The sequence below is a fragment of the Echinops telfairi genome, unplaced genomic scaffold (genome assembly GCF_000313985.2).
Source record: "Echinops telfairi isolate 266 unplaced genomic scaffold, ASM31398v2 ScPeMD7_443;HRSCAF=831, whole genome shotgun sequence".
Classification (NCBI taxonomy): domain Eukaryota; kingdom Metazoa; phylum Chordata; class Mammalia; order Afrosoricida; family Tenrecidae; genus Echinops; species Echinops telfairi.
Genome location: NW_022104341.1, coordinates 13,971,029 through 13,996,720, shown reverse-complemented (window position 1 = coordinate 13,996,720; position 25,692 = coordinate 13,971,029). Strand labels below are relative to the sequence as shown.

The following is a 25,692-nucleotide window of genomic DNA, read 5'->3' as shown; positions in this document are numbered from 1 at the left end:
TGTAACCTGATGGTGGTTGCAATTGCACAATACTGCCTGATGTAATTGTGCTATGGAACTACGTTATCTGTAGTAGCTCTGAATAAAATGGTTGGGGGATCACTCCCCCCAAAATACACTGCTACTGAGTCCGTTATAATTCATGATGAAACTGTAAGAAAGAGTCGCCTGCTCCTCAGGGGTTCAAGACTGCAAATCCTTACTGGTGCCGACAATCTCCTCTCTCTTTTTAAACTTTCCACCTTGTGTTTAACAGCCCACTGTGCAGCCATGAAGACACCAGGCCCAGGGGTCTTTACAGATTTACTAACCCAACAAACCCATTGCCACCAAGTTGATACTGGCCCATAGCGACCCTACATTAACCCCTAACCTACCAGTTGCTCCTCAACTGCCTAAGGAGTTTAAAAGAGCAGTTGTTCTCAGTCCCAAAAGGTCTCTATGAAAAGATCATTAGATGTATAAAAATAAAATAAATAAGTAGAAGGAGAAAGCGAGGTTTCTCCTATTTACGTAAAAACCAATAAATATCAAGTTTTTAAAAGGCTGGAAAAAAATCTCAAAATATAGACAAGGTGATTTCTACAATGATGGTTTTTATCTTTATGAATGGCGTTGAAAGATATATTTAAATAAAAGGTTTGAGCTTACAGCCTCTCTTTAATATGGCATTCCTTAAAATACTGGAGTTAAGCCATTAATGTGTACTTTAAAGAGATTTTGTGCAGAATTATTTAGGTTTTCCCCAAATAAGCTAACATTTTTGTGATTTATGTATAATCATCTTTGAAAAACACTGGCATGTTTAACTAAAATGATTTGAAATTAGTAAATTAACTGAAGAATTTCTGTCATAGTACTGAAACAAGTTAAATTTTGAGTCATTGTGTAATTTAATCATAAAGAAGTAACGAGCATTCTCATATTTTAAATAATAAATACAAACACCCTATTTTATAACACCCCATTTATATTCGGTTTGTACTGAAATAGATTTTGTTGCAGGGGCAGGCAAAGGGAAAGCTTAAATTTTTTGTAGTCAGATAATGTTAAAACAACAAACAACTTTAAAGTTCAATGTATTCTTAATGTATTGCTTATTAATACTACTGCTTAATATTTTCTACTTTCAGCTGTGCTTAGCATGTAGCTATTTCTTTAAATATTTCAATAGGTTAGTGATCCTAATTATTCATTTCCTATTATTAGATCTATGAAAAAATTTCTTCTTTTTACTTTCTTTAACACTACTATTTTATAGTTAATGAGGATTGTATATAATTTATGGAACAAGTAGAATGAACATACAAACAAGTGTAAAATCTGTTGGGATTATATATATTCCAGAAATAGAAACTAGCTTTAATATATTTTCAGAAAAATAACAATTGTTGAAATCCCTTGGATTTCAATTTTACATTTAAGTAAAATAAGGTTGAAATTCAATTTTATATTTAACAAAAGCAATCATCATGTTAACCATTGTACCCTGATTCCTATGTAGAGAGAAGCTGCTTTTATATTTTCACATCCATCAGAGAACCAGTTTAAGACGACAAAGTCTATGAGGCAGGCAGCAGCTTACCTGAAGGCCGATGGGACCCGGAGGTCCAGGGAAACCTCTTGCACCTTCATCACCCTTTTGTCCAAACATTCCCTGTTGTCCCCTCGGACCTGGCTCACCATCACCTCCCTATAAAATGCAACAAAATGATCACACACCCGAAGAATCATTTATGACACAAGTTATAAGCTAGCCATTTTTAAAGCTATGTGAGAACAAGGACAAAGTAAATCCCATTATTTGCCGCAGGTTGGAAGTCTTACTTACGTTCTCTATTTATAGAATAAGGGTATTTTGATTTTTATCACATATGCTAAGGGCAGAAAAATTGCCTAATAAAGATATAATATTTATAATTCATTATACAGTAAATAAGTTCTCAATTGGGTATTATCTATTTTCAAATGACATTACAATGTGGGATTTTGGTATATTTTTGTGTGGTTTTGTTTTGTATTAATAGGAATCAGCTTAGCTAACTGTATTAGGTGACAAATTTGATAAATGTTAAACATGTAGGAACAAGCAATTCAGTAAAAAAAATGTTATCTGGTCAGGTGATAGTTCATAAATTTAATGAGGGAGTAGCATGGATTTAGATGTTCTGAAGAAAATGGAAACACTCACAGCTATTCCAGGGGCACCAACAGGACCCTGAAGACCTGGGGGACCAGGAGGACCCTGTTGAGAGACAAAACATCAGTAAAGTTAAAACTGACGCCAGAAAATCTCCTCTACATAAAGCAGAGCATTTGTCTGATAACCATCATTAAATAGCCAAAATTCCTTTTAAAAAGAAAAGATTATTCAGTAATATACAGCATCTAGCGCTGTCAAACATTATTTATTTTGCTCGCAATTGCATATTTGGAATCACTTTTAAATTGACATTTATTAAAAGCACTTTTATCTCTAATATTTGTTATTCAAAAAATGGTTTGTGTATTACTGTAAATCAAGTTGGAGATTCTGATTTGAAACATCTCAAAATATTATATTTCTTTAATGAAACAAATATACATGGAAAAGAATGCCTAAAAATTCATATGAACATCAGAATCTTTATGCACATAAAGATGATGAGGATTCTATACTAACAATATAGTCAGGAAGGAAAATTTTCCTATTAAACTCAGTGTTATATATTGAATACAGCATGTTTTAGTTTTAAGTCAAAGTTTTAATAGGCATTATGGTTCTTAGATGCATACATTTTTCTTCTCAATTGCCTTAAATTATTACATCAGTAATTGATGAGGTATTTCAGGAAATTCAGGCTCTACAGGCAAATCAGTCAATGGTCTATGTTGTTCTTTATTATAATTCAACATATTAAAAAGAGTGCTCAGAGGTAAAGGTAGGAAAGTGTGGTCCCTGGGTATCTGAGGCCCTTTCCAGCTGTCCTCTAGGACAAACTTCCTTTTCATAGTACTGAGACAATTTCCCCACTATATGGCTATTTGCACTAATGAGGCAAGCGCAGTGGTGAATGAAGCCTGGGTACCTTAGGGAAAAGCATGGTGACGGCAGCAAACTGTAACACCATGGATGGCATTCTTCACCCTTATGAACTCTCAACAAGGAAATGTCTGCTTCGCTTACATGTGATTATTAGGACTTGAATATGTGGCAGGAATTTTACTGAAATTATGCATTGAGTTGCTAACCACAGGTCAGCAGTTCAAAATCATCAGCCGCTCCACAAGAGAATGAGGGGCTTTCTACTCCTGTGAAGAGTTACCTATGACCTTGGGCATGCACAGGGGCAGTTCTACCCGTTCCCACGGGCTTGTTAGGAGTTCGCAACAATGGCAGTGAGTTTTTGTTTGTTTGCATGTTTGTTGTTCTTGGAAGTCTGAGAATTCATAGAACAGAAATTACAGTATCTTAGCAGGCAATAAAATTTTGAAGCAAAATTTTAATATTTGGAAAACTGCATTTCCATGATGAGTTTCAAAGATTCTAAAATTTATAGAATTTTTGATAAAGATGATACAACATTAAATATAAATATAAATATACATTCAAAGTGCTATAAAGGCCTTGGATGTTTCATATAAGAACACAAAAGGTTCATTGTTTTGGTTTCAGATTCCATTTTATAATCGACTCTTAAGAAAAACTGTCACTCACCAAGTTTTGATGTAGAAAAGAACATTTACAATTATCTGAAAAGATATTCAAAATACTCCTCCCTTTAGCACTGCATATCTGAGTAAGTTCAGATTTTCTTAGTGCATTTTACCTAAAACATGATATCACAACAGATGGACTTCAGAAGCAGTTATAAGAATCTATTTCCTTCTATGTACCTAGACACCCCAAAAAGAAAATACTTCCACTTCTCTACCTAAATATTTTTGCTTGGGGAAAATATAGATATTTTTCATTGAAGATATTATGGTAATATTTCAGTTAATTTTCAATTAATCGATCAAAATATTATTTTTTTTCAGTTTTAACTTAGAGTAACACATATAGATACAACGTTTTGGGGTTCTTCAACAAGTTTTAGGTGCGTACTGCGAACTCTGTGTTATTACTGAAAACAAAAACTCCATTGCCAAGAAGTAATTCTGACCCAAAGTGACCTTAGAGGGTAAAGTGAAGCTGCCCGTAGATCGTCAAGGCTGTTTTCTTGCAGACTTAGACCGTCGCGTTGTTTCCATGCAGTAGCTGGTGGATGGAGCCAGCAATCATTCCGTTTATCTGTCAACTGTTTACACCCTGGCCACCAGAACGTTTTCATTTTTCATAAAGAAGGTAGACTGCAGGAGGATTTGCCGACTTAGTATCATATTCATCTGTCCAATTTTATTAGATCCCAGAATTATAGTATTGCTAAAATCTTAGGGTAGGTAAGTAAATAATACCATGGAAAATGATCCATGATAAACAGTAAGCAGTATTAAAAGTTAAGAATGATTCTTGGAGAGGAAACGAAACACTCACACTTTCTCCTTTGTCACCCTTGCTGCCTTTCTGCCCTGGTTCACCAATTTCACCCTGTAATGGAACGATTTGAGTTAAACTTCATCTCTAATCCATCACACTTGTCATTGCCTTTCTTCAATTATTCTTTGGTTTAAATATCTCCACTATAAACTAATCACAATAAGAGTACATTATGTTTGCAGAAATCTTATTACATATTCATCAATAATGGTTTTTTGTTTTCCAAATGTTAAAGTGTGGCTTATTATTAGTATACTAATGCATAATATTTTGTAAAGTCAAAATATATATGTGATAGATTCTTTTCATTTTGTCTTTCTTATTGGAAACAATATGTTTTAAAAAGTAAGTCATCAAGCTGACACATTTTTTGTTCTTTACCTTCATTTTCTTGTTTACATAGCACCCTAAGTCTCAACTTCAAATATAAAACCAGGAACATATTAATCTTTATGAAACATTTGCACAAAGTGTACTTTGAGCTGGAATATAATCTAAAGATAAAAATGTTAAATTAATAATTCTTAAAATATTTTTTTTTCGGAATGTACTAATACAAATGAAAACACCAACCTTATCTCCATCCTCCCCAGGGGAGCCAGCAGGACCTGCGGGACCAGGGAGGCCTACAGGACCTTGGACTCCATCTCTCCCAGCTGGGCCTTGAGGACCTTTTTCTCCCTATATAGCAACAAAAGGTTAATTTCATATAAGAAACCCATAAATTAGCCATTGGTTATAATCTTCAGTACAGCTACAACTCATATGCATTTTTACACTGACTTCATGTTCACCAAGGACATTGTTTACAGTGTTCCCAAAGAAGAAATACATTGCAGCAGGAAATGGCCACTCAGGTAACAGTCTATATTCTCTGGCATCATGACTTCATAGGCTTCGGACAAGATGGGATGCTGGATGGCACTCCTGGTTCTCCCACTCTCTGCATCATCAGGGGAACTACAAATCTGTGGGTCCTACGTTTGCATCACCGTACTCAACTTCATCACCTCAGTGGCTTCTTTTTCTTTTGTATCTATGAATTATCTCTTGACTATGTCCAATTAATTGAATCCATATCACTGTAAACTTATTTCAAAATACTAGTATTTTTTGTCTGGAATTTGCCTTTTCCACTTTTACTCTTATTTTCTTCCCATTGAACACACTGAAAACAGAAGATGCATCAGATAATATTAGGACTCTTCTGAGGTTGATACACTTCTTTACCATTACTACTAAAATCAAGACCAACACGTTGATTTGCTTGACAAGACAGGGCTCCTAACACCTGTCCAGTCATATCTAGGGTCACCTTATTTTGCTTCCTGCTTTCTTGCCCTTCAAAGATTTTTATCCCAGTGTCACAGCTGGGTGTTGTGCTCCTTCCAGGAAGGTGGTGGGATAACCTGCTGTGCTTTGGATGGAATGCTTCGATGAAGACCTTTCAGAGATTTACTTCTTCTCATCATCTTTTAGTATCAAGATCAATGTGTCCTTTCCAAGGAGAGACTAGGGTAGGTTCCCATTCTCATGCAATTCTCATCATATTCCCATTCCTAATACAACTAACCAGTGTTGTATTTGTACATTTATTTGATGAGTCTTTGAATATTATCTCATTTTAACATAAGGTATTAAAGTCTATAAGTATTCTGTGGCATCTCGAAGGCCCGTGTCCCAAAGTAACAAACTAAACATCATTTGTTGTGATATTTAAATAATTAATGATGGCAAAAATAACAAAACATAGTCAACTTGCTAACTCTGAGTTATTGCTTGCTGGTTTACACAGTGGGCAATATTTATCATATAAACATATTCTTGATGTCGCTCTGGAGATCTTTTATTTCATTTAAACTAAATAGCATCTCATCTCGAACTTATCTAAACTCCTAAGATTATAGATGTGCCATTTACAGTGAAGTGCCTTAGTTTGAGACAAAATAAAATTCAGATATATTATTTCATTTGCCAAATTTTCTTGATAGTTGTGGTACATATATAATCATTTGTTAATTTGAGGATTAAGAATGTAGGGGTGGAGTCTAGTCTGTCAATCAGAACATAGCCAATGAGGCTTCTGTGTGGGGAGGGCCTTCTCCTGAGAATTCTGGGAAATCTGGTATTTCCTCCTTGGAGATGGGAGACTCTGTTCACACCCTGGGAGACTTAGCAGCTGACAAGGCACATGGACCCACCCTGATGCAGAGAGACCTGATGCAGAGACCCCTGCCAGCACTGAGATGTTTCCAATGACACTGGATCCAAAGACTTTCTACCCACTGGTCTGTGATCTTCTACATTCAACATTACTGCATGTGCTTTGTGAGTCTAAAGAGGACTTTATAGATTGATATCAGACATATGGGCTAATATCAGACTTATGGACTTGATCTGAACTGGGCTGGGATGTTTTCTCAATGTTCAATTGCTCTTATACATAACTCTCTTTCTTATACACATATGTGTGTCCATGGATTTGTTTCTCTAGTCTACCCAGACTAACACAATTGTATAAATAGAACAGGTAATTTTTTTGGTACAATTTGTAAATTTATAAATTTGTAAATAAGACAAATTTATCTCATATGCCTTCATGAGAGTAGCATAATATTCAACAAGGAATCGCCTGACATTTACTTCTCCTCATCTGTCTAAATTAGATTCTCCATTTATAACTCTACAAGATGGGATGATTCCTATTTCATTATGTATCTCTTGGCTCTCCATATCCATCCCTATAGTAAATAGTCATCTTTTCACAAGTAGTCAGTTTTTATGTCAGCATATCTATTCATCTATTCACATAAGTTACTAAATCTTTAAAAACCCACTGTTTTCTCATGCCTCCAAGTTCTACTGCCAAATCAATTTATGGGTTTTTATCTTATTTTCACTGTGTATTGAATGTAGTACTTCAGGTGAATTTAGCTACAACTGTCTACAGCCTAGGTGCTTTCCTAAGACAGCTCTCTATCCATACTCTTTGCCTAAGTGCCATCTCAATAAAGTAGTTTCCTTTGAAAATCACCTTGCCTGCAGCTATATCTGTTAATATGGTGAGTAGTAGAATTTGCTTCTCCTTATATACTTTGCAGGCCTCACAGCCCCACCACATGAGTGATTTAGTGTGGAGATCCTAACTGGCCACATGTATTGTTATATATAGGTATTTATAAGGGCAGTGGTGGTTTAGTGATATGATCCTTGCTTTGTTTAGGGGATAACCAGGTTCAATTTCTGAACCTCAAGGGCAGCCACCACCCAGCTGTCAGGATGCTGCTGAATAGTTTTCAACATAGCTGACTAAAATAGGTTAGGGATAAAGATATTGTAATTTAATCCCATAAAACAGCCCAAGCAAACCCTATGGATCACAGCAGACCAATCTACAAAAACTCAGGACACAATGCAGAACCTGGCAGACTTTACTTCTACTCTCATGGTTCATCATGAGTTTCCCCAGGAGACTGAGTCTAGAGCAGTTAACAATGTGTGGCTCTGGTGTTCCACCATCTCCCTCCCAAGGAGTTGGCGTAGTGGCTACAAGAACCTGGGGTGTGTCTTAGCAGGCTCCATCTTCTTTCTCTTTCTTCATGTAAGCCTAAACTCAGACTTGAATGACATGTTTTTGTAACACACAGCTGGCTAACAGTATTTAAGATCCAAATTGTATATTTAGATATAGAAAGAAGTAAAAGGCTGCATTTAACATTTGAGTATGTGTTTTGATCAGATTTGGGGGCCTCTACATTAAAGACTGCGGGTACTATAATGGTTAATTTTATGTTCCAGCAACAGCTAACCATTACTCAGGTTGCTGTTCTGAGAGTTAAGGTAATATAATATTATGTCCTGGTGGCAAGCATCTGGGTAGTAACCGAAAGGCCCACAGTTAAAATCCATCCCCGACGCTAAGGGAGAAAGATGCGGCAGTCTCCTTCCCTAGAGATCTCCAGCCTTGGAGACTCTCTGGGGTCGTTCTAGTCGGTCCAATTGGGTCTGTTTTACTATGAACACAGGAACAATGGGATTGTCTTGGTTTGCAGGATGTAACATGATTTAATTATCACCCAGCATATAAACTATGGAAATATAATGAACCAAATGGCTAATGACAAGGAATTTTCTTAGGCTGTATTGTGCCCTCCATTCTGTCCCCCAGAATATGAACAGATTATCTAGAAGAAACCTCGCTCTTTTCACTCTGCATTTGTTTTCTTCATTGCCTGACCTAAGAGTCCAGAGCTGCAAGAATCCAGGGGGCCTCAGCTTATCGCCTGACCTATGGATTCTACTGCTCCAGCCCCATATTCAGGCGACCTAACTCTTTCAAGTACAACAATCCCTCTTCATGCTTTCTCTCTTTTTAATTGATTGTTTTTGTAGAGAATCCTGTCCAAAATTATTTTTGTTCACCCAACACGTTTGGCCATGTTTATACTATTGTACCTGAGTAGAAACTTTCTTAAGCAAAACAAAACACTACCTCATGTAGTGTCTAGCACTATGTTATTTTCAGTAATTATTGGTGGAAGGGAACAATCCGTGAAAGGAGCACCGCTGTGGCGAGTCCTGAGGGAGAAGGTGCGCAGGGCACCTCCTCTGCCTTTCAAAGTGAAGCCTTGGGCTCAAGTCCCAGCTCTAAAAACATCTTCCATCAATAATTTCTTATCAAAATCACTTCTAATAATCAAGTATAATGCTTTTCTTACAGTCTTTATCCTCATCATTTGTATAGTCTTTATTCTTCATGCAGTCAAGGAGTTTGATCAACATAAAAACCCATCATTCGGTATATCTTCTTAATATGTACTCATTAACATTTCATTAATTCATTAATATATTCTCTCTTTGTACGAAAAACAATTTTTGTTACTTCTCTCTGTATGCATTCTCTATTACGTGATGCCAAGAATGGGTTACTCTAGAATTTTGGACAAATTTATTTGAAAGGGACTAATCTTTTTATTCCCCCCCCCCCCCCTCTAATTAATGCCCAGTATACTACAACATTGTTTGGGCATACTTTTAGTTTCTTAGTTTAATTGATAATTGGAGAAGTTGTGAGAGGAAAAGAAAGAAGATTTTTCTCCCATTTTCTTATTATTAATGTCTCAGAAACAGGATATATTTAAAATAGAACTCCATTAAATATTAAGCAAATGTACTGAGCAAGAAATATATTGCTTTACATTTTCTCAGCTTCTTAAAGGTGCTTTTTATGGCACCAAAGAATTATACACACCCAGGACATGGCCCTACTCAAACCTTCTAGCTGATCTCTGCTGGGCAGTGGACTATACAAATATAACTCTTTTAAAACTTGGAAACATGCAAATATTAACGCTGATGAAAAAATGAAAATGCTTGACAATGAGAGTAAGTCATTTGATGAAACACATATTCATGAGAAAGAAGTAATTTAAAATTTAAATGTACTTTTATATGTTCAGATATATGTGTATATAAAATTATTTGATTTAAACATCTTGATATAGTATGACCATCAATTCTTGCCTATATTTGCTGAATGTTATAATAATTTTGGAGAAAGAAGGCTTTTTGAAATTAATATGATTAAATAAATTAAATGGAGAAGCAATAAGTGGGAAAGATTGAGAAAGAAATAGAAACCTATATAGTTTAAAATCACTTAAATATACAATTTTTAAAAACCTATAGCCATGAGATGAAGTAATTGGTCAGATGTTTCTCCTTTTACTCGCTAGAAGTCAAAGCTCAGAGTACAAAAGAAGGGCAGCCCCTCACTGGGTCTCATGTACAGAGCAGGGAAATGTCCAGAAATGAAGTTGCACTGCAAAAGGAGCGAAGAGGTCACACAATTGTAATATAAAGCAGCAAGGTATAGTTTTCATCAAAATTACGATTTTATATTTTAAAAGGAACAAAATCACAAGCCTTGTGCACTGGTAATATCCAACTTCCTCACAAATATTAGGGTTTCATAAAGTGTGGGGAAATGTCATATCCTTTCATTGAATTTGAAATTTTATCTATTATAAATATAAAAAGAGGTGTGTTTGTATGCCAGGCACATCTGCAGCGAGAATGCAGTGGGGTAGGAAGAGTTATTGCTCCTGAATGAAAAGTAACAGCACGTGGAGGGCAGACCTAGAATGTATTTTCTCTGGAAACTACTTACGGGAGCACCTTTTTCTCCAGCCGGACCAGGTGGGCCCTGGGGCCCCGGCCGCCCTGGTAAACCGATTGGGCCAGCTGTACCTGCTGACCCACGTTCTCCCGGTGAGCCCTGACACAGAGGAAAAGAAACAAAGATTAATAATGGAAAGAAAATCTGATTACCAGTCACTTACTAGACACTGGAATCTTACAGTTTAGCAAACAATGAAAAAGTAACTTAGGCGATTGCAAGCTCTTGAAGTAGAACAGTTATATCTTCTATTAGATTCATTTTTAGTCCCACCATTAAGCAGATGTTTAGATGAGGAAGTGATATTCAGGAGAAAAAATATTTCAAATATATATATACATTTAATATATTCCGATGTCATCATCTTGTCTTTCAGTTCAGTTGTTTACAATCCTTTATAAAATATCTAATAAAAACCTCCTATATGATTTTATGGGAGGAAAACAAGGCTCTCTACTCCCATAAAGACACAGGCAGTTTCACTCTGTGCTGTAGGGTTGTTATGAGTCAGAATCGACTTGATGGGAGTGAGCTTACTTTTGGGGATACAATTTCAAATTACATTTCTTCTCAGCCTTATTTTCTATATTTTCATTATCTGCCTAGCATTAGCACTGAAAGCTGAATATATCGCAAAGTAGAAAAAGCTGTTCTTCTATGATTCAATGCCATGTTTTTTATCCAAAAAGCCACTTACTGTTTTTTCTCCAAAAAGCCACTTACTGTTTTTCCTCTAATGAAGACATAAATGACTCCCAGTGGCTGTTAACTTGGAATTTCTTTAAATTCACTATCTATTCAATTTCATTAAAATGCTCTTTTAATAAAAGGGATTGCAAGCAAAATTACTAGTTAATTTCTTGACTTATTTTTCTGATTAAAATCACAAGCTACTTAGACTAAAATTTTTGTTGGCCAGTTATCTGGATTTTGAAGCAATTAAAATAAATGGAAGAGATAAAAGTTGAAGTTACAAAGATAATATAAAAGGAAAAGTGATTTTGCCTTTCACTTTTCTTTTTTAAAGGACTTCCTGAACTACTATTTTAGCTTATTTTTTATTATTATTTTACATTTTAAAGAGATAAATAATTTAGAGAAAAATTGAAATGTGAAACTTAAACTTGATACAAACAAAATTGTTATTTTGGGGCAATGAGAAGATGTCTAAAAATCCATGAAGTGTTCTTTGTAAGTGTTCTTATTTAAAGAAGGTTGTGTGAATATTAAACTTTTACCCATCAGATATTCCAAATCCTTAAGAAAAAGTTTTGCTTATAAAGGAAAACTGCAGTTCATGTCATTTAGATAATAAATACCTATTTTTCATCAAATCTTTGATTGAATAATATTAAAATATTTGCATGCAAATGTTTGAACCACAAGTGTAATAATAGCACAGAGGCAGACTTCTTTTGAATTTAAAGACTGTGTGTGTGTGTGTGTGTGTGTGTGTGTGTGTGTGTGTGAAGTGGGTGTGGAGGGGCAAGCATAGTTCTCCAAATGTCTTCTATTTAAGAAGTGTAGCCCTAGAAAGCAAAAGGAAAATGACAATATCCAGCAGAAGGTAATATACAAGGTCACCAGAGGTGGTCCATTTCTCCCCCGCCCACCATTAGTATTGTTGTTGTTTGGTGCCATCCTATCTGTAACAGAACGACATGCTGCTTTGTCCTGCACCATCCCGGCAATCAATGTAACCACACTGTTGCAGCCTTCATGCCAATTCATCTCTTCAAAAGACCTTCCTGTTTTTTCTACTGACCTTCCACTCTACCAAACATGATGTATAGATACCTTAATTAATAATCTATGAGCAGGTGCTTGCTTTAACTTCCCATTTGTAAATGTCAGAAAAGAAAGTAATCAAAATATAAATACATTTCGATATTAGTGTTTTATTTATAATTAACTATGCCAGAATCAATGCAATTTACAGTGCTCAGGTCATATTTTTCTTTAATTTCCCTTTTAAATTTGAACTCCAATAGCTAGATCATGGACCAAAGTAGATATTGTGGTAAGCTATACTGATATTTGTAGATCAGACACTGGGAAAGTAACAAGGACGGTATCTGTAGTAGTCAGTTTTATGTCAATTTATGACTAGGCTATAATTCTCAGAAGTTTGGAAGTTGAGGGCTAGTAACCCCTCATAATCTGACCTAATACGATGGAATCAATTACATTTTGTAATCTACAGAGAGCACTCAATGAGTTGTAAAATGAGGGTACAATGAAACTCCTTTCATCAGCTCACAGCCCTGATGAAACTGTAAGGAACTTTCGTCTAGGGTATATTGTACTTTCTAAGCAAGTAGACACTGTGGGAACACTTGCTTGCCTTTTGCTTAATCAAGTTCCTGCATGTGACTTGTTCACATCTGGCAATCCTGAAGTCGTCAGCAGCCTGACATCTGCCCTGCTGACCTTGGCTTCACCAGCCTCTGCAGCCACCAACCTGTGGTATTCTACGAATCTTGGGTTCATCAGCCCTTGAAGCTACATGAGTCAGGAGAGACCTCCAACTTAACATCTGACCCACTAACTTGGAATCAGATCGAATTTACCTGCTTCTACAATTGTGTGAACCGTTTTCCTGATAGAAATTTCTATCTATCCTCCATCTATAAACATCCCTGGTTTTGATTCTCTACAGAACCTAGTCTAACACATGATTTTTATATTAGTGTGATAGGTACGTTTATTGTGCCAGCCTGACCAAAGAGAACATGCCGGATCAATAAGGTTGCAGTTTGATTGGAGGGCAAAGAGATAAATGGCTTGGCGAGCACTGCCTTTCTCACTCTTGCTCTCTGGTGATTGGAGCAGTGTGAGGCTGCCTTAGCTACCTCTCTGCCTCAACTTGCAAGCTACCCTGTGGACCATGTCATTAAAATTTGAGGCTCCTTCACGTCCTACTTAGCCACACTGCTGGAGTATACATCACTTGAGCTGGGGACTGTAGGATCCTATCATCTGGCTGACTGTTGGCGACCCACCTGCTGTTTGATGCCTTTGGCTGGGCAGCTTGCACTGCTCTAAGGAAGACTCAGCTCTACTTCCTTGCCCTCGAACTCAGTGGCCCTGAGTTGAAGGACTTCTAGTATATTAACTGCTTCACAGAAGTGAGTTGAACTGAGTCTTCTGTACTGCCATGTAGACTAATTAACTGTTGTATTCCTTTGTGATTCCTGGTTTTGTTTCTCTAGAGAACCCTGTCTAACACAATTAGAGTGCTTACAATTTTGCAAGCATTGAGCCCAAACCTTAACAATTGCTATGCTAAGTAGTTCAGATAATGGAGGTACTTTAACCCCATATGATTTGCATTTTTCTAGATAAGGGCTTGAATGCTCAGGCTTTAGCTAATGTGACTTAATTCACTACAGGAATTTTGTTGATTTCCATCAAAACTGAGTATTTCATAAATTAGTAAACATTTTTTGGTTTTGGTTTTATCTCCTAGGTCCAAATATTCATTCTCCATTATCCATTAGTTCATGTAAACTATGTAAAATGTACTCAAACAGTTTTCTTGTGTATTTGTTTATCTTTGTATTTATTCAACAATAACCCAACAACACATAATTGTTTTTAATATTGATTCCACAGATTATACCTATTGATACACTAAGGGACTTTTCATAAAGTTATACCTCTAATTTTCAAGATTTCTTTCTCATGGAGACAAATGTCTACGCATCTTTTGAAGATATATTCATGCTTTCCTTTCCCAGAAACAAGATATGGATGCACAATTTTACCTTATTTTAGCATTAGTAGCTGAACGTGATCATTACTTTTCATAGAATATTATATTTCTCACTTTTCCTCTAACAATATGCCTACCTAATTCTCACCATCACTTTCACACTCTCTTTACATTGGAATATTTAGTCACATTCATCTTCTGATTTTGAAATTTTGGGGATTTTTCATGCACCATTCAAATTCCAGCCTTTCTTTAACCTTAGGTCATCTATGGGTGTAACAAAAGTATTCTAATAATCTGAGAATGAGAATCATGATATATCAAAATGTTTCCAAAGTGTCTATTCTAATGCTGTAGATTATCAATAAGTATGCTCTGAATAAATTAAAATAATATTTGGCAGACTGAATTATGTTTGCAAATGATTTCCAGATCTCTTCATTAGAGGCCCAAAGCACATTGCATATATTTCATTACATAAATAAAGTGATCATATATTTAAGATCATAGTGAAATTATAAATATTCATTTTTTTCATTTTTAATAAAGTATGCAAGCACAGTGATATTAAATATCATTTAATAGATCTACAGTTAGACCTAAATCATTCTACATGTAATCATTTAATGCAGACGGGCATAAGGTATACATCTGAAGTCAACAGAAAGTTTCATAATTTGCAAAAAGCACCAGTTGAACAAGAATTCTCCGTAGCGTATTTTTAAAACTTAATGGAAAATTTCTTTACCTTTTAATTCCATTTTTTTATGAGCCCCTGGAAGTCTCCTCACATATTCCCTTCAATTGATGCACTGTGATTGATATGTTGCATGAAAAAACACAGTTTTACTCTACAATAGTTTAAACTAAACAAGATAACTCAAGTAATTAGTTTAATGTATTCCCAATAGGAAAAATTCTTTTGGTTTGAATCTATGGCAACATGTGTAGTTTATAGATTTTATATTTTTATATGAGAACTATAAAATATTTTAATTTCCCTAGGAGCATTCACATAATTACATTTCGGACTACAATCTCTTTTGTGTAGCCTGAATTAAAATTAATAATAAAACATTATTTTCCTATCCTGAAATATTTCTCATGATGCTGTCAACACTCATAAGTTTTGAAACAATGGATAAAAACAAGAAGATAATTATTTGATGTATAATTTTCCCTAAAGTACAACCATAATTTTCCCATTAATTATTTTGAATATTCTATAAGCTTGAATATTTTAATAACAGCACACTCTTGAATAATTGTATGTTTTGCTTCTTGAAATGAAAAGAGAAAATATCTGATGGTACTTACTAAGTAAATGAGTAAACAAACTTGTAAATATCATTTAAATATTCCTGTCTTTTTTTAAAGTATAAACTATCTGAATCCTAATTCCACATGAATTATTGACAATTTCCACACAAAAAAAGCAAATAAACACAATAAATAAAATTCTACTCTATATTAAGAGAGGAATGCATTCAAACATGTAACAAAAAATATAGTGAAACTATTATCTTGTTGTAAAATTGGTTAAAAATACAAAACGTATAGTGCATTTACATACGCTGGAAAAATTCACATTTCAGATGCAGATTTTTCCCATAATGAGTAAAATATTATAGTGATCAATATTACTGCATTATTGGATAGTTTTTTTTAGAGCGACGAACAGAAGACTTTATAATTATCCCTAAACTAAAATGAATAGGTTTGGGTTTAAATATATGCTAAATAGATTATGAACATCTCTAGAGAAACAGGGCTGTTGCTTGTCCTTTTGTTTTTGTTTTTGTTTTAACGATCCCCAGAACTACAAACAGTGACTAACCCCGGCAACCCATAGTGTGCAGGCTACAACTGCCCACCAAGGGCTTGTAAGGCTGTGATCTTTCAGGGACAGATCGCCAACCCTCATTTCTGAGGCGTCTGTGTGTGAATACTCCTGATTACGTAAATGTAAATGTGGCAGTCAATGCAAACTGAGAACCTGCTTGTATGATATATCTATATATATGGATTGTATAAAGTACCACAAAATATTTCTCAGTGTATGCCCAGTATGGAAGGAAAAAATGCTACCTCATTGCTCGCCTGCTGTTAACTCCCTTGGTGCCTTTTGCCTTCTGTGTGTTTGCGGCATGTCATTCACTTTGAGAGCCCACAAAATGCCTGTGTTTAGATTGACATCGATCACCAGTTCTTAGGAAATCATCATGAATACAATTTTAGCTAGGGCTTGAAAAGCTCAGAGGCAGAGCATCCCCTTGGGTGATTGTGTTTGTCTCTAAGTGGGAACACTACAAAATGTTCCCAACATACACTCCCTTCTAGTTGTAAACGTTTAGAGAATGATAACCTTGAGATTTCACTCCTTGCTAAAACGACTATGAGAGTGGAGTGCTTCAAGGAGTGTCTTCCGCTCAGTTCAAGCTCCGAACAACCCTATGTACAACAGAATAAAATAATGCCCAATGCTGCCCCATTGTTGATAGCCAGGTTTGACGTGTTGTTATGTTTTGAAACCTCTTGTTGCAGCCACTGGTGAATCCCAAAGCTTTTCCTTCACTTGCCAACTCTACCAGGCATGATAAGCTTTGCCTGAACTCATCCCATCTGATGACATATCAAAATGATGTGAGACTAAATCTCACTATTCTTGCCTCTGAGGACCAGTCTGGCTGTAATTCCACGTCAGAGTTGTTATTATGGAAGGCCATGAAATATACTGGTCAACACTATAACTCAAATACATTCATTCTTTTTTAAATCTTCCTTATTCATTGTCCAACTTTCAAATTCATAAGAGGCCATTGAAAAATAAGGAGATAACATCTGGCAAGTATGTGACATGAAGTCTCACCATATTTGCCTAAAGGAGCTTTCTGGCTGAGCTTCTCAAAAGGCAGATTTGTTGGTTCTTTGGAAGTCCATAGAACTTTCAATATTCTTTGCCAACACAATTCAAAGGTATCAACTCTTCTGTGGTCCTTCTTATTCAATGTGAAACATTCATATGCATATGAAGCAATTGAAAATACCATTGCTTGTGCTAGGAACACGTTAGTCCTCAAAGTAAGAGCCTGGCTTTCAACACTTTAAAGAGGTCTGGGATTTACCAAACACAATGCCCCTTCTTGATTTCTTGACCTCTGTTCCATGAGCATTTATTGTGAAGCCAAGCAAGAAGAAATCCTGGGTGACTTCAACTTTTTTCTCCATGATCATGATATTGCCAATTGGTGTGGTCGTGAGGATTTGAATGTTCTTTACATTGAGTTCCAATTCATATTGAAGCCCATAATTCTTTATGATAACCAGCAAGTGCTTCAAGTCTGCCTCACTTTCAGAAAGCAAGGTCATATCATCTGCATATTGAAAGCTGTTAATATGCTGTCCTTCAATCCTGATGCTGCATTCTTCTTCATAGAGTCCAACTTCTCTATTTGCTCAACATACAGATGGAATAAGTATGATACAAAGATACATTCATGAAACAATTTTTCTTGCTTTTAAACCACGCAGTTCTGTTTGCACAAATGCATTTTTATTCCTGAATAGGTTACGCTTGAGAAGAATGAAGTGCTCTGGTAGTCCACAGAGGCTACCAATAGTTTGTTATAATCTATAGAAACAAATGTCCTTGCATAGTCAATGAAACATAAGTAAGCATCTTGGTAGTCTCTTCTATCACCCAAGATCCAGCTGACATCCTACTCCTCTCCTGAATCCAGCCTTAATTTCTCACAGTTCCCTGTCGATGAACTGTTGCAACGTTTGTTAGATGGTCTTCAGCAAAATTTCACTTGCATGTGATGTCATGATATTGTTCTCTAATTTGTACATTCCGTGGGGACACCTTTCTTTGGAATGGGTACAAATGTGTACAATGGGTACAAATGGGTACAAATATCTTCCAGTAAGCTAGCTAAGTAGCTGTCTTGGCACAGATGAATGAGTGCTTCCAATACATCATCAGCTAATTGAAACATATGAATTAGTATTCTGGTATTCCTGGAGTGTTGTTTTTTGCTAATGCCTTCAGTGCCTCTTGGCCATCTTCTTTCAGTGCCGTTGGTTCTTGACTTTAGGCTCCCTCTTTAAATGGCTAAATATAGACTACCTTAATTCTTTTAGGTATTGTGACTCTGGGTATTCGCTCCATCTTATTTTGATGCTCCTTGCATTGTTCTACATATTTCCCATAGACTCATTCAATACTGTGACTGAAAACTTGATTTTTTTTCTTCAGTTTAAGATGCGCTGATCATGTTCTTCCCTTTTAGTTTTCTTGCTCTTGGTCTTTGTTCATTTCATTATAATATTCTCTATGTTTTCTCAAGTTGCCCTTTGAGATTTTCTGTTCAGCTCTTTGATTTCATGTATTTCTCTTCCGTTAGGTATCTGCAATTAAGAGTAAGTTTCCAAATCTCTTTAGAAAGCCACTTTGATCATCTCTTTTTCTCCTACCTTTGAAATGACCCTTTTCTTTCTCTGTGTACAGTATTCTTCATGTCATTGCACAGCCATCTGATTATCTGTAATTAATGTTCAATGAGCTTAATCTGCTCTTGAGATGGTCTTAAACTTCATGTGGGATAGACTCAAGGTTGTGTTTTGGCTCCTAGGCACTTGTTCTAATTTTCTTCAGTTTCAACCTGAACTTACATGTAAGCAATTGATTGTTCCACAATCAACCCCTCATCTGATTTTAGATGCTAATATTGAGCTTCTCCATTATCTCTTTCCACAAATGTAGTCAACTTGATTTCTATGTACTCTGTCTGAAGTCCACATTTAGAGTGGCCATCTGTGTTGAAAAAAAAGTTTTTCTGATGAAGAAATCGTTAGTTTTAAAAAATTCTATCATGTGGTCTCAAGCTTCATTTCTATCACCAAGGTCATATATTTCAACCTCTGTTTTTCCTTCTTTGTTTCCAACTTTTATATTCCAGTGGACAATAATTGTACAACTTGAATGTATGTTTGAGCAACTTCACATTAAAGGTTTTGGTAGCATTCTTCAATTCCTTCAAAACTAGCCTTAGTGATTGCTGTACTCATTTGAATAATAGTTGTAATTACTGGATTTTCTTGTATGCATTAGTTGTAGATCCAAGTAAAATGAAATCCTTGACATCTTCAGTCTTTTTTCCATTCATATTGATGTTGCTTATTTGTTCAATTGTGAGGATGTTTCTTTATGTTAAGGACTACCTTTAAAACCAATGCTAGGTTTTCATTTACAGATACAATCCAACATAATTTTTCTATGTTAAAATCACTCTTTTCACCATTGGGTTCCTTATTACTTAATATGTCACTTACTATTTACTAATTTCATATTTATCTTCCATAAGAGCTATTATGTATATTATTTTACCTTAGCAAAATTTCAGAATATATATATAAATAAAATATATATATTTTATTTTTGAACTTTCCATAGGAAACCATTTAAGGGCTGTTTGCATGAAATACATAAAAGATGCTTGACTGCATGCGGACTGTCATTGAGTCGATGCGGACTCATAGTAACCCTGTAGGACAGAGTACAACTGCTCCTGTGGGTTCCAAGGATGCAATTCTTAATAACTTTTCAAGAACGTAGGACGCCTCCTCCTCTCTCTCCCCTGGAGCCTCTGGTGGTTTCTAGCTGCTAACCTTGAAGTTAAGCAGCCCAACTCATGACCAGTATGTCACCAGAGCTCCTACAGGAAGGGTGAGAAAATATACATGATAAATAGGCAGGCCAGAAAAAAATTTAAGTATCATCTCTATTTTCTGAAGTTCAAAATTACTAACTTTCAGAAAATGCCATTAATATTCTTAGCAGTCAAAAATGAATCCTATACACTAAAGCTTTTTTTAAATTAATGTAGGATGATATTCTACTGAATGTGTTGTGAATCCAATTAAATGTGATTCTGGGGGCATAGTGGGCTACTAGCTCTGCTGCTAATCACGTTGGAAGTTCAGACTCACCAAAGCAAAAAGATTAGACTTTCTGCTCCTGTAAAGATTTATAGCTTCAGAAACCCAAAGGCACAGTTCTGTTATCTGTTCTATAGGGTGAAATAACACTCAACTCAATGGCAGTGGTAAGAAATATTGTTCTTCCTTTAATTACTTTTTCCTAGGAATGTATTATTTCTTCACTAATCTGGATAAACGCAAAGCAAGATGTGACTTGATCATTATTCTAATCAATAGCAAACAAAGGTTCAAACAGTTCACTGTCATCAGTTTGTTTCCAATTCATAGGGATCCTTCTTCAGGGGCTGGTCACTCCTAAGAACACGTTCAAAGGCCATGAGGCACTCTTTTACCATTCTCACTTACTTCTTGCTACAAAGATTTGTTTTATTCTGGCAGTCCATAATATACGCACTATCCGTTGCCAACAACATATTTCAAAGTCATCAGTTATTTTTCTGTCTTCCTCCTTCATGATCTAGCTTCTACATGCAGACGAGGGTAGTGAGAAACCATGGGCTGGTTCAGGCACACCTTAGTCTTCAAAGCGACGACTTTGCCCTTTGACATTATAAAATGTCTTCAGCAACAGAATGGCTCAATATAAGTCACTTGATTTCTTGACTGCTGTTTCCATGGGCATTGATTGTGGAGTCAAGGAAATCTTTGGAAACTGTAATCTTTGCTCTGCTTATCATAGATTTCCTTATAGGTTCAGTATATTCAGTATGAGGATTTTGGGTTGATGTTGAGGTGTAATTCATACTGAAGGCTGTAGTCTTTGATCTTCATTAGTAAATACTCAAGTCTTCATTTTCATTCAGCTTTTTCACTTTCAATAAAGTATTGTCCTCTGAATATTTCAGGCTGTTAAGTAGTCTGCTCCTAGCCCTGATATGGCATTCATATAGTACAGTTCCTTGAAATATGTGTTCAGCATACTGATTAAATAAATATAAATATGCATACAGGTTAAATATTTTTTAAAGGATTTTTTTTTCCTGATTTGCACCAATTCCCATTAGAACACAGACAGCTGTAATATTTTTTCCTCTACAGATTCCTTTGTGGCCAGAAGATTTGGAATTTGCAAATATCATAAAATTTGGCAGTTCATATCTACTCAGCAGCACTGTAGAAGGAAGGCCTGAAGATATACTTCAGTAATATTAAATTCACTTAAAGTACTATGCAGAGACATTCACACACATGATATCACACTGAGTCAAAATTTACTCATAGCAACAGGTTTGTCTGTCCTTTCCTCCCACCTCCTTCTCTGCCTCCTTCTCTCTCATCTTGTCTTCTTTCTCACCTCTCTTCCTTTTCACAGTTGTTCTACTTTAGGGTGGAGTCAAGAGGAGTTGTAAAAGTGCAATAATGTTAATATTAATAATATTAATAATGAAATAACTTAATCAGGTAGATGATTAGGGAGTGAGTGACCTTAATATCTGGAAATTAATTTGAGCATATGTAACACGTGAGTATGTATTCTACCTTCAGAAAATAGACTACGAACTTCAGCAAATTCTTTCTTGCCTCTAATCCTCAATGCCCTTGCCTTTATTGAAATAACAACTACCATGCTAGTTTCTGAAAATCAAATAGGAAGAAATAATTTTTTTCTTTTACTCTTCATAGTATCTTCATGTACTCTTACTTTGAGATCCCCTCACTTTCATATTCTCCTTAATCTCAACAGCTCAGGAATCATTATCCTTCCCTGTGCTTATTACCTTCACTCTTGTATTGTCCATCACTTAGTCAAAATCCCAAAGTTACCATGAGATGCCTGCAAATTCAGATCGGTCTAGGATGGAGCCGAGAAGGTTTGCAGGAGAATTTTATTTTTTATCTCATTAGTCATCCAATTTCTACATCTATCACAAACTTACTGAATATTCATTCTAATGTCATCTTTTAGATACATTTTGCAAAACTGAACTTGTCTTTCTTACCAAAGCTGCCAACACTACTGATTTCTTCCTGTTATTATCAATAACAATCACCCATAAAACATCTTAAACCTCAACAAATATAATAAAATATAAACTCAGAATGAACTAATTGCCTTATGTTACTGTTTCTATTTGTAAAGTCAAGAGTTTTTGTGGTTTAATATTATTCACTAGAATAAAAATATTGTTCAATCAAACTTAACGTGTGAAATTGCTGTCAATGGATTCAATGTGTTGCATTTATTATAGACTAGCAGTAATCGTCATGAAATTGTTTGCTATATTTTATAGTAATCACAGCACTAAGTTTAGAAATGCAAAATGAAGGTTATGTTTTTACTTTTCAGTGTTCCTACTCTATCAACTTTGAGAGAGATTTTATGACTTCACATTTAGATATGTTAATTGAACCAGGAGCAGACGCTAAATCTAAATAAATAAACTCACAGTAAGCCTGTGTGGATCGTTTCTGATAGGAAAGGGTAAAAGTCTTTTAAGAGGCTTTGTGACTGAGGAGAGGCTGTGTCTTATTTTTTACTTTTCTTTGGGTGGTTCCTTTATTTGTTCTTACTGTTGTTACTTTTATTGTTTTTCCCGAAGCAGGTAAAACTATTTCAGGCATGGAAGGCATCATAAAATGTTCGTTCACACAGAAACACAAGTCTGTGGTCATTACTCGGGCTTCATCTCACCTCACTGCCTACTTTCCATATCTTCACAACCATGCTATCCCACTGTGTGCTGCACTCGCACTGCCCTGCTCTCCATGGCTCATTCAATGGCTTCCTTTTGTATTTTCACACCGGCTATTGCGATTTTACGCTTCTTTCGCCCCCCCTTCTGTCGTATATATTTCACACACTGATGGTAATATCTAACAATAATAGTGAAATTATTGTATTTCAATTGTTTCAAAAACTTCACATCTTTAAATGACTTCAGTTGTCTATTCGATAACTTTATAATCATAAACAGTATTATAACTACTGATTTAAGGTTACTTGTTTGAAAACACAGAAAATTTGCTAGTCCTGTACCCAAAGTTTGCTCTTTGAGGTAAAACCAGTTAGTCCCTCACACACACACACACACACACCACCACCACCACCACCACCACCACCAACAACAACAACAGCAGTAACAACTAAACTCCTTGCCATCACATCGATTTTAACTCTAACAATCCTATAGGACAGAACAGAACTGCTCAAGTGGGTTTTGAAGCTATAAATCTTGACATGTAACCCATTAAATCACCAGAGATCCTTTACTCATTCCCTATGTATCACAATTTTCTTTACATACGTGTTCTGAAATAGTTTTAAACTTCATGAAGGAGGCCTGGTGGCTTAGTGGTTACTCACTGGCTGGCCAAGCGCAAGATCAACAGCTCCAAACCACGCACTCTTCCAAGGGAGGAAGAGGGCAGCAGCGACTGGTTGGTAGTGTGTCTGGCGGTTGTTGTTGTTTGTTTTTATACTTCATGGGTCAGAGTGCAAGGGTCACATCTGCATGATCCTTTCCCGGAATTCGCTTCTTTCCCCCAAACAATTAATATTTAGATGGCATGATACATTTAACCACCTTTTTTGTAAGTGTTTTTCCCCATAAATAGCACTGGAGTGTTATTTTTTTCATGTATGCAGTTCTGTTTAATAGCTGTTTTCTGTTTTTGTTATTGTCATTGCCATCTAGTCGGTTCTGATTCAGAGTGACCCAATGCACAAGCCTATTTTAAGTGTCCTAAGGGCAAATTTGTTAACAAAATTGGTAGTGGAAAGGAAAAAAAAAACCAGATTAAATGAGAGTAACATTTTGTAAGCAGAATTAATATGATTAAATTAAACATGCTGTGTGCGGAAGCTGAGAGAGGATTTGGGGCAATTTTTACCCCTTACAGGATCTGAATAAAGACAGGCCACAAAATAATTGAGTTTGCTAAATTCAACAGAAGTGGGTCTGTGAGGAAAATGAAGATTCTAGGAAGTACTTACTGAGAGATTGATATACAAAAAAATAAAATTTCACACAAAAATGTACTCCTCTACCAGTTATTTAGTATGTTTATATCGATTTAATAAAGCCACCTGGATGATCTATTCAATGGATATACGAGGGGGCCTTAAAGGAGTTGGTGGAAATATTTCATCATCTTTTCATTCAATTTTTCCACAAACATTTGGAAGCACTTGTATGCCCTCCAAACTTAGGAAAATGTTTTAGGTCACTAAATGTTTAAGTCACTCAAATATAAAGAACTAAGAATCAGATAAATTAAGCCTGTTAAATATTAAATAATGATAGAATGGAATATGTATGAAATAAAATATTTTCCATGATTAATTTTCAAATGATAGAGATTAATGGATTCAGTTAGTACGCATTAAAAATTATAATTTAAACTCTCCAGGTCTTCTGTAACTATGAGTTTCCGTTACTCATAATTATGATTTATTTCCTAGGGTAGTGTAAGAGACAAGAAAGCCTCTTTTACCTCCTAACAGCAGCAGTGAAGCAAATATTTCCATTTGTCTGAACCCTTCTGTTTCTACACTCATTAGTGCATGCAATTAGTAGAAACTGGGCATTGGCTGATTTGATTGACATTGTTTATTTTCTCTTCCACCTATTGTGGGCACACAGCATGTTTGTAATGAAAGAAAGGACATCATTTTCTAGCGTGGAGAGCAGGGCTCTTTCTTATCCTCGTACTTACAATTGGACCTGGTGGGCCCTGAGGACCTTCCCCTCCTTTCAGACCCGCTGCACCCTAGGGGAGGTGGAGAAGGAGAGAGAGAGGGAAAGGAAGAAGATGAATCTATGGAAATTAATTGTAAATAGAAGGAATTGTATAATTGAAGATGCCAGAAAGTGTTCTTAGACACAATTACATACTGCTATGTATATTGTAATAACCAAAGGTATGTGTATGCTTTTTAAAATTATGAATACATTATTCTGTAGTTAGAATCTGATAAAATTGATTCCATTGAGAATGTTTTTATGTGTAAATTGATTGTACTTACCTGAGCCCCAGGAAGCCCTCTTTCACCAGGGAAACCACGTAGTCCTGCTGGTCCATCTTTCCCTGAGATGCCTTGCGGACCTGGGTCGCCCTAGAGAATAGGCATCCATCAAGTGAGGTCAATTCTACACGTTTTACAAATAAATCTACCAGATGTGAAGTCCAAATCTCAGTACATGATGAGAATATTGCATGGAATATCGTACCTATTAAAATAGTCACCACAGTCTTCATCTAAAACTCAAACCAAACTCACCCCCATCGAGTTGATTCCTAATTATTAAAACGCAATACAGGGTTTCTGAAACTGTA

At 35.7% G+C, this 25,692-nt stretch overlaps 1 protein-coding gene across 1 annotated transcript in view; it reads right to left on the bottom strand.

The window, feature by feature from the left end:
* Window positions 1–25,692, bottom strand: part of COL11A1 (collagen type XI alpha 1 chain) — a 227,649-nt gene that overhangs the window by 59,464 nt on the left and 142,493 nt on the right. The window contains exons 38-44 of the mRNA XM_004699558.2: window positions 25,382–25,471; window positions 25,072–25,125; window positions 10,689–10,796; window positions 5,093–5,200; window positions 4,517–4,570; window positions 2,192–2,245; window positions 1,586–1,693 (exon numbers count right to left, since the gene is read on the bottom strand). Coding sequence (XP_004699615.1) covers window positions 1,586–1,693; window positions 2,192–2,245; window positions 4,517–4,570; window positions 5,093–5,200; window positions 10,689–10,796; window positions 25,072–25,125; window positions 25,382–25,471 — 576 coding nt within the window. The remainder of the gene's footprint in view (window positions 1–1,585; window positions 1,694–2,191; window positions 2,246–4,516; window positions 4,571–5,092; window positions 5,201–10,688; window positions 10,797–25,071; window positions 25,126–25,381; window positions 25,472–25,692) is intronic.